The sequence below is a fragment of the Telopea speciosissima genome, chromosome 7 (genome assembly GCF_018873765.1).
Source record: "Telopea speciosissima isolate NSW1024214 ecotype Mountain lineage chromosome 7, Tspe_v1, whole genome shotgun sequence".
Taxonomy (NCBI): Eukaryota; Viridiplantae; Streptophyta; class Magnoliopsida; order Proteales; family Proteaceae; genus Telopea; species Telopea speciosissima.
In genome coordinates, this window is record NC_057922.1 from 6,995,190 (window position 1) to 7,005,411 (window position 10,222).

The following is a 10,222-nucleotide window of genomic DNA, read 5'->3' on the forward strand; positions in this document are numbered from 1 at the left end:
AAATTGAGCAGTGATGGAAAAGTCAAGCACCAACCGTGTGTCCTATGGGAGTGAAAGAAGAAAGCAGAGAGAAGTAATAACACTTTTTTTAACTCCAAAGGGTCAGCTCATGGTAAAAATCAATTCCTCAAATAAGAGGTAGGCACATGGAAATGTTGGGGTAGTTGGAAGCAAGGCTTTACTGGTTCTGTTGGAGCTACTGGTTGTTTGCCGTTTTCGTATGTTCATTGTTCAGTTCTTTATTCATTTATTTTTAGACGAAATCTTTCTACCCCCATCATATGCAAATCCCACAGCAAAGTACCCTTATCAAGTAAGTACTGGAAAGTATGAAACCAAACCAAACCAAACCAAATCAAGGTACGCCAACGTATCTGCAAACGAAATAACCTCATAAACGGGGAGTAAATAAAATAAATAAAGGGAAAAAAAGATCTTACAGTAAGTATACCGACGATGGATAACGGAAAAGCAAAACAGCTACGGCACGTGCATCGGAAACCATATCACACACACACACACACACACACTGGGACACAGATGATGATGGACCCCTGCCTGTTGAAACAAACCATGCCCATAGATGATAAATCCGGGTCTTGCCGCTTTAGTAAATTAGTTGCATCTGATTAATTAATTAATTAATGGATTATATCTTAATTTTAAGTTAACTGTGAAATCTGATATCTGATCAAGTCCTTTAAACTGCCACTGCGTAAAATTGGTATGTACAAATTGGTCCTCTCAAAATTTACAGGTATCTGGTCTCTGCAGTCACTCTGGACTCTGGAGATGTTAGAAAAATAAAAAAAAAAGAGAGAAAAACCTCTTGGTGCCTCGATAGCCGATAGGCTCTGTCATTCTGCTGTACACGCCGGGCTACAACTCTCTACATAAAAGCGCCAAAAGAAAAGGAATGACGTTTCCAGTGCGGAAACACTGCGGCAATACAAGGGATTTACAGAGGAGGGTTGACGAATATAATTGAACGAACCTGCTCGATTTCATCACAAGTCTTCTGCTTTTGACATCAAAGAAAGCCGGCTTGCCCTAGGCTGGAAAGACGCTCTTCTCTTTTGCTGATGAGAAGATGGTCTGATCAAAGCGGCCAATGCTCTCTTAACTATTTCTCCCTCAACAGTACCAATCCGAACAAGTGAATTTGTCATCGCCGATCTCCGAGCGTTCAATCGATGAGACGACGGATACGACCCTGAATGATGATGGTGATTATCGACACCTTTGTGGAGACTGCAACGAAACGAACCAGGATGATTTGTCGGCGAACACATACACGTCTTCCTCGACGATGATGATGGAGCTGACAGAGGATTACTCTGCTTCCTTACGACCTCATCACGAGGGGAAACGGCAATCGACCTGCTAGGAGAGCGAGATCGGTCGATTGAAAACCGAACAAACGGAGAAGACGGAAGGACACCACAGAGATTGGTGCGAGTAGAAGAGGTTGATCTATTGAAGAAACCAGTAGATCGAGGAGAAAAACTTGTACTTGCAGACGCGAAAGCAGTCGAAGACGACGATGAGGAGCTCGATTTCTGTAATGCGTACGACAAGACTGCTCCACTGGATCTGGTTCTCGAATTTGAAGACAACATTTCTATTTGAGAATAATGAATAATGATTTTAGGAGTCAGAAAGTAAAACTGAAAAGCACGAACAAGGAGATGAAAGGAATTTGCAAATTTATCTTGCGGACCTCTAGGCTCTTTATTTCTTCAAACATAGGTCGCCTCAGCCACTCGATTTATAGGAGTATAGGACTTAAGAGAGGATAGATCGACGGTTACATGAGTTTACAGTTCAGATTCGGATCTAACCGCTTTGAATTTGTGGGCAGCATAAAACGACAAGTTTTCTAGCCGTTTTGTCTAACAGCTGTTGGCGGGAGCTCAAGAGCCTGCCACGTATGGGATTCTGCATTATTGGCTCTTAATCATGGGGATCCCACAGGGATACTATATTACTATTTGAGTATTTGTACTGATATTACGCATATTGCCATTTACATATGACGAAAATGCCATTTCTCTATATTCTAATTTTCAAAGAAACCCTACCATCATGTGTTTAGATTTTTTTATTGGGAAAATAACATCCCCCTCCCCTCTATGTTTGCCTTATATCAATTCAGTATCCAAGTTTTGAAAAATATCTTCCCCCTCCCTTACTTTATAAAGTTATTATCAACCGTACCCTAATCGTTAAAAACTACCATTAATTGATGATGTGGACAGGTCCACTTTATCTGAAACCCCAATTTACCCTTAATTTATTTTAATTTCATTTTTATCCCTCCAATCCCAAAATCTCCTTTTTGCAGGATTTTGACACGTGTAAAACAATTAATCCAACGGCTAATTTTGGAAAACTAGAAAAGTTTGAGTTAAAAGCTGTCGAAAGTCTTGTAAACCAAACGGACCGATCGCTCAAACCAAAACCGGTCATGGTCCAGCTCGGTTTTAACTAAAACTAGAGCCATCATCCTCTTTACTTTTTGAAACCCAGTATTCTGAATTCCAGCGATTTTTCGGAGAAGAAGAAGAAGATGAGTTTGAATTGAGGTTGTAGCAGTGGGGAATACTTTCGTCCATGTGAAACTCCTTGTTTCCTTTTTCTTAATTTTCTCTTATGCTCAAATTCCACAAGACAGGAGAAGCAGAGGCAGCACCGGTGAATACTTTCGTCCAAACTATGAAGAACCAAAGAGGTTCTTTCTTTTGTTCTTGGCCACCCCATGCTGTTGAGCATGCAGGGGTTAGACATCTGTGGTTGGATTCCAGACTTGACCTTAGTTAGTAAAGTTGCGTATCATACGCGTATTATACGTGTTCCCGTATTTTTAAACATATAATACTCCCGTCCCCGTATTTTCCCGTATTTTTATAAAAAAACACGTTTTTTAAGCAAGCACGTATTATACTCGAATAATACACGTATTATACGTTTTTTTTATAAAAAAAAAATTATCCAAAAGATTAGAATTTAGGGAAACGATTTCACTTTCCCTTTCGTCCCTTTCGATTTGCGTTGAACATCCAACCGTAGCAGGCAAAAGTAGCCGCCCTCCATCTCCAATCATCCTCGCCATCTCCGTTCAACAAAGCGGCACTTAAGTCTTGTACTCTCCTCTTGTTTCTCTGGTCTTTCAACTTGCTCATGTCATTTTCAGACAATCTACATTCATTTCTTGTAGATTATTGATATTTTGGTATGTTAAATGATAATCTTAGAGATGTTATATAGCATATTATATTATTGTGTTTATTTTAGTTAATAAAATCATGATATTATTTTGTTTATTAGGTGGTGAATGCATGTTATATAATGAATATATGTCCGTTTTTTTTAAAGTATTATTGCCGTCTATGCCGTATTATATCCGTATTAAACGCGTACCGTATTATTACCGTATGCATTTTATGAAGCCGGATTTTTGAAAAGTATTATTACCGTCTAATCCGTTTAACTGCCGTACGTATCCGTTCCCGTTCAATTGCCGTTCCCGAACTTACTAACTAAGGACTTGACTACATAAACAACGTACTCCCCCCCCCCCCCCCCCATCAACTCGAAAGATTTTGAAATGCTTCTCGAATTGGTGTTAAACAAACTCCCTAACAATAATAGCCGTTGTAAAACCCAGATCAGATGTGGAGGAAACAACCAAGTAGGTGCGAAGAATTTTTAAATTTCTGAAACAAATGATGGCCGGGACTTTAAAGGTCTCTCAGTGTATCTTCCATCATGGTTGTGGTAGCGCCAGTGTCAGTTCACCTCACCATTTTGAGTCTTATACTCTTGGTCCATCTATTAGCAGTTGTTGTCAAAGCACGAAGGATATCATCAGCCTGGTAATGAATAGTTTAATCGTCTTCACTATTTGAAGGAATATGATTTGGGCTTTTTGTTTTTGTCTTTTAAACAGTTTCGTTAGTATACGGAGTTGGGTTGTCTCCATTACTTTTAATTTTTTCCCTTTTTCCTTAGCCCTCTTGATTAGAGCTTTCTCCTCTGGTTTTATTGTCTAAGGGAAACCTGTATTGCTGAAGTAAAACCAGTACCCCCTATGTTTTCACGATTTGCAGAGAAGAAAGCTTGAGATTCACGGTTCGGAGGCGAGAGGAAGAAGACCCATTTAACGATTTGTAGAGAACGAAGCTCGAATATGAGAGGAAGAAGACGATGGGAGTAAATACAAAAAGGAAAGAAAAGAAATCTTTTAAACAGGGGATAAAACATAGGGGTGGTTTTACTTTTTCCCTCGACAATAAAACCAAGGAGAAAGCTCTAATCAAGAAGGCAAGCGGAAGAAGACGATGGGAGTCGATTGCAGAACCCTTTTCTCCATCGTGAATCTCACATTTTGAACTTAGGGTTTTGTTTTGTTTTGTTTTGAGTTCTGGTTTGGTCGATTTCGGTCCAACTGAGTGGTTGGTCTTGATTTATCACATCAAATCGTATTTCAAAAAACGAAAGGCTTTTTGCCTTTTAATTCTACATAAAAAGGTAATATAATCTTTCATAAGCAAGGGAGAAAGACATATGCTTTCAATAGATATTAAAGAAGATAATTTTGATTTTATATATTTTTCTTTTAACAGCGTTACATACTTAGGGTACGGTTGATAGTAACTCTATAAAATAAGGGAAGGGAAAGATATTTTTCAAAACTTGGGTACTAGATTGATATTAGGCAAATTTAAAGAAGAGGGGGATGATATTTTATTTTTTTTTTTATTTTTTATTTTTAGAAAGGAGGCAAGTAGAAGTGAAAGTAAGAGTCAATCAATTGGATCAGTTCAGTTTTGACCGTGCTGAATGGGTTTCGGAGTGACAATGGATGAATAGAAAACCAAACTAATACGTATTTTTTATTATTTTTTGGTTGATATCATTATAAGGAAAAAATAATTCGGTAGAGAAGATCGTGTACAACCTAAGACCTCTTGAATCACAAGTTCTTAGAGCTAAGGATAGAAAAACCCTTAAATTAGAGAAAAAGGTTTTTGGGAGATTGCCTATTTATTAACTGTTAGATAAATAATAACCTAAAATAGTGGTTTACCAAACATTATAGGAAATTAAAGTAGATTATTAAGCAGCTAAATTGGTCTACTAATTTAAGGTTTAAATCGAAGTAATCTTTGAGGATCAATTTCGTTTCTATCTTCTAGAAATTTCTTTCAAATTCCAATTAACCTTCTCTCCTATTTAACCGCACATTGGTTTCCATTTATACGCACATTGTTTTGCAGCCAACCACAATGAAGTGTTTTGTCTTAACTCTTAACATTTCTCATATGAATGAAGTCATGACTCATGAACCCAACTCTTGAGATATTTCATGTCCTAAATGAGACCATGTGCATTAATCTTCTCTCCTTTTTTTTTATAAGGATTCTAGGTTATGTTTGGAATATGGATGTAAACGGATCGAATTCGGTCGGATGGTGGTATTATCATATTCGTATCTGATTATATTTGGATGGATTTGGATAATATCCTATCGGTTTTCGGATCTATTCGGATAATTTCGAGATAGTGATTTTTTGAATATAGGTTCTCCTAAATGGATATGAATACGGATCAAATACGAATTTTCGACTATCCGTTGACGTATTTACCCTTTTTATGATGAGGGTTAGGGTTGAGACTTGAAAGTTCAGTAACTACCATTTCTTCTACTCTTCTTAGTCTTTTATTCTCTTACGTTTTTTACTTTTGATTTTTTAATAGATATGTAATTCCATGTATCACATTGCATAAAACAATATATATAAACCAATAGCAAATCTAGAAAAAGAAACACATTATCTTAACTTATAAATTTATAAAAATAAGATAACACAATCTAATAAGGTAATTTAAAAGGATAGACAAACATAGAGTTATATTTCAAATATTTTATTACCGTCGGATTGCTAAATGAATCGGATAATAATCGGTTGGATAGGGGGATTATCATATTCATATCCGATTAGTTTCGAACAGATTCGGATTCTCCTAAATGAATACGAACGTGGATCGAATACGAATTTACGAATATCCATTTACATTCCTAGTTTGAAAGCCAAGGAATAAAAAATCGGTTTTTGGAGGGAATGACTTTATGTACCTCTTTCTTGGCTTCCTCAAATTCAAAAATCAGAATGAGTGGTTCAAATTGATCCCAATCATGGTTTTAGCTATCGTATCAGTTTGATACTAATGATTCTATCAGTTTGTATCGGTTTTATCAGATGGTTTTTTCTCATAATACCAATACCAGACCTTTTGATTTATATTTTTACCGGCATCTGTACCATTTCAAATTATTGGTATTGGTACCGGATTGGTCTCGGTGTTGGCCAACACCGATATAAATCGGCCAAAACGGCAAATAAAAAATTGATTCCTAAAATCATTATCCCACTCAGTTCAGTCCCAAAAATTATAGTGATTTTCCTCAAAACCCTAAAATCAACTGCTTCGGATCCACTGAAACAACCAAAATTGAAACAACCAAAATTGAAATAGGTTGCAGTCGATTTTAACAAACCATGAAATTAAGGGTGTTAAACAATTCAGTTCGGTATAATTAAAATCGAATCGTTTATAAATAGTTTCACACGTTGAAACCCAATACCATTTATAAACAGTTTTGATTTAATCGGTTTTATAAGGTTTTTAACTATTTTTTTCAAACAACTAGTTTCTATTACATGTCTTTTAAATTTTTTTAATTTGAAATGGAAATATGAATTGAATTCTTATACATTTTTTTCAATAAATATTTATTTATAAAAACTTCCCCCTTATTTATATCATTACATATTTACTAATAATTATAATAGTTTCACACGTTGAAACCCAATACCATTTGTAAACAGTTTTGATTTAATCGGTTTTATAAGGTTTTTAACTTCTTTTCTTTCAAACAACTAGTTTCTATTACATGTCTTTTAATTTTTTTTAATTTGAAATGGAAGTATGAATTGAATTCTTATACATTTTTTTTCAATAATTATTTATTTATAAAAACTTCCCTCTTATTTATATCATTACATATTTACTAATAATTATTTATTATTACTATTAATGCTAAACGATTTACCATTGCTTTAAATGGTTCAATTTGATTTAACTATATGATCTTAATTTTTAACCTAAAATCGAATTATTTATTAAATGTTTTCATGGTTGAACCCTTTAATAAATAATCAATGTCATTTATATTTCTTCGATTGATCGATCATTATCCTATTGTTGTCCCAATAGCGGTTTCATAAAACTGTCTAACCACTTCCTTCGCCATTCAAATAGGTTTCACAATCGTTCTCTCACTACAAGTCCACTTAATCTCGCTACTTAAATTCATTAATCATATTTCTTAAGGATCAAGAGGAAAGCGATGAGTTTGATTAATAAAATCTAAGAAATTAAGGTAGGATGATAGATATAATACTATCACTTCGGGGTCCACCTTAGTCCAAAGTCCCACATTGTAGGGACCACTCACCAATAATACATGCATCTTTCCACCCTTATCTATATCAAAAATCAATAAACTGTAGCCGAATTGAAAGGCCCGAAACTGAAAGAGCTAAAGAACATAATAATAATAAGAAGAAGGAGGAAGAAGAAGTAATCTGGATTCCTTCTTTCCACCCTTATCTAATACCAAAAAGTCAATTAGCCATAGCCGAAAGTTCAGAACTGAAGTAATCTGGATTCCTTCTTTCCACCCTTATCTAATACCAAAAAGTCAATTAGCCATAGCCGAAAGTTCAGAACTGAAAGAACTAAGAACAAAGTGTATTGTCCTGTCTTGAATAGCCACCCCCTCCCCCCCCCCCCCCCCCCGGAATCTCAATCTATGAGGTAAGTCGATATATGTATTGTTAATCGATATGGACCACAGGCCCGGTCCAAACCGCCCACAACGGGCAGACCGATCAAGCCCGCATGCGAGGGAGAGAGACGGTAACTTACTAAAATCCTAAGGCCGTAAGCGTGAAAACCAAATTCTCCCTCTCTCTTCTAATTTTCTGTAGATTTCTTTGAGATTCCATCTCTTCTCAGGGATTTGTGGTGTGGAGTTCTCAGAGAAAAAATCTATCATGATCGTAAAGATTCATTCATGTAACCATAAGCTCGGTTCTTAATCTTTCTTCCGTTGCATTCCCAGATCCATTTTAAGTATGATCCGAACCCTTGGGAATCATTATTTATTTACATGTATGGACTCTGGACTTTGGATTGCCACCTTGAGGAAGCTTAGTTGAGTTGATAATGTAATATGAAAGCTCGTGAGGGCCTGCAAAATATCCACTCCCCCGCGTTGAAGTTAAAGTCGACTACTAACATCTATAAATATCCATTCCACTTTTATCTTTTCTGATTGTTGTATATATTGGATGGTGTGGAGTTTAATTGCCACATCATTACATTTTTCAATTGTGGACAAATTAAGAGTTACGTGAAGTTGTAACTTCTTTTCTAACTTACTCCTTATCTCTTGATGGTGAGGGATATAAAGAAATAAGATAGTGCATATCCGTTCAGTCACTGGATTCACACTTTGGGAAAACCATAATTATCCCGTGTGAGAAAATATATATATATATATAGATAGAGAGAGAGAGAGAGACTATAAGAGACAAACCTTGTTGACAAAATTTAGAAGGGATTAATATCAAGTGGATAACCTTCATCAAATCAATCCATCTTCAAGAAAGAATTAAGAAGATATTCATCGATCATGAACAATTGGCCCATGGATTAGCAACACCCAATTGATTTGATCAATTAGTAAAGCCAATCAATTTGGTTTGGTCTAAACAGTTCAGTTCGGTGTGATTCATATTGTAGTTGTCATAAATTCAAAATCAAAATTGATTTGAAATTTCCAAATCAAAATCAATTATTAATCATTTCTGATATTAGAGTTGATTACCGATTTGATTTTGATTTGTTGTTGCTAGTTTGTTAAGGTTCTTAATTTGATCAATTGAATTTTGTTATTCGGTTTTAAAAGGTTTGTCTAAGGGTACGTGTCAAATTAGAACCAGACCTGGTACGAATATTATAACCAAACCGAATCAAATTTGGTTATTCATCCGAGATTGGGATGCAAGAACTGAGCTCCTTTTGCTTCGAATCTGGTAATCGAATTTGGGTATCAATAATACTAATATATATATCACTAATATTAGTATTAGCTTGTATAATACTTACTATATTATAAATCGGAACCAAACCGGACCAAATAGGAGCCAAATTTCAAAACTGAATAGAAATCAAAACCAAACAGATACCGACAGGTAACCTGTTTTTTTCTTTTAACCAAAGGTGGGACTTGATCCGGTTTCAAATCACACCAACTCTGCCAGAAACCAAACTTGTGCGGGACCGATTTACAACCTTATTTGTTATTTTATTCAGTTTGTATTCGTTGAGTAACTAATCGGTTTTACATGGTTTAGACCCAACATTTATCTGTTCAAAGAATGACCGGTTTAGTTTTAAACGCCTCAAGACTTTTTCCAAATTAACAGTAGTTTCCTAGTTTTTAAGGCACTGATTCTCTGTTGTTTCCTCGGATTCTAATAGCGCCCCTGGTTTCTTAACAAATAAAAATACAATTTATACTTTTGAAGACTTTTTCTTTTTTTTTTTGTCCTTTTTGGGTGGGGAGGAGGTATTGATACAATATTTTGTTAGGGTTTTTGGCCGATTTCACAGATTCAGATCATTCCGTTTTTGACAGACCCTGCTTTTCTTTTTTTTTTTTTCACAAATATTCCAGTTTATTCTATAGCTTTGAACTTTGACCAAGTAAAATTAGAAATGGGAAAATTTGTCCATTTCGCTTTATTTTTATTTTTATTTTATTTTGTTTTTTTAGATAGGATGTCCGTTCCTGTTCTTTATTCATACGAATTGGGTTTTTTGGTAAATGTCTATGCCATTGGAGCAAATCCCACGGCAAAGTATCCTGTTCAAGTCAAGTAATGGAGAGTATACACCAAGTCAAGGTAAGCCACTGCATCTGCAAACCAAATAACCAAATAAAATCAAGAAAAAATATATATATATAAATAGATAAATAAAAATGAAAACAAAATTACCTCCACGAAACGGCGAAATGCAACCAAGTAAACGTATACGTTGACACACATACCAACGGGCCAATAAATTTCGACGAACACAGTATACC

General features: G+C 35.4%; 1 protein-coding gene across 1 annotated transcript; it reads right to left on the reverse strand.

Annotated features, from left to right (window-relative positions):
• Positions 1 to 891: 891 nt before the first annotated feature.
• On the reverse strand, positions 892 to 1,633 carry LOC122669787 (vitellogenin-2-like). Its single transcript, XM_043866638.1, has one exon. It carries the CDS (start codon positions 1,617 to 1,619, stop codon positions 1,008 to 1,010), a length of 612 nt encoding a protein of 203 aa, XP_043722573.1. The 5' UTR covers positions 1,620 to 1,633; the 3' UTR covers positions 892 to 1,007.
• Positions 1,634 to 10,222: the final 8,589 nt, after the last annotated feature.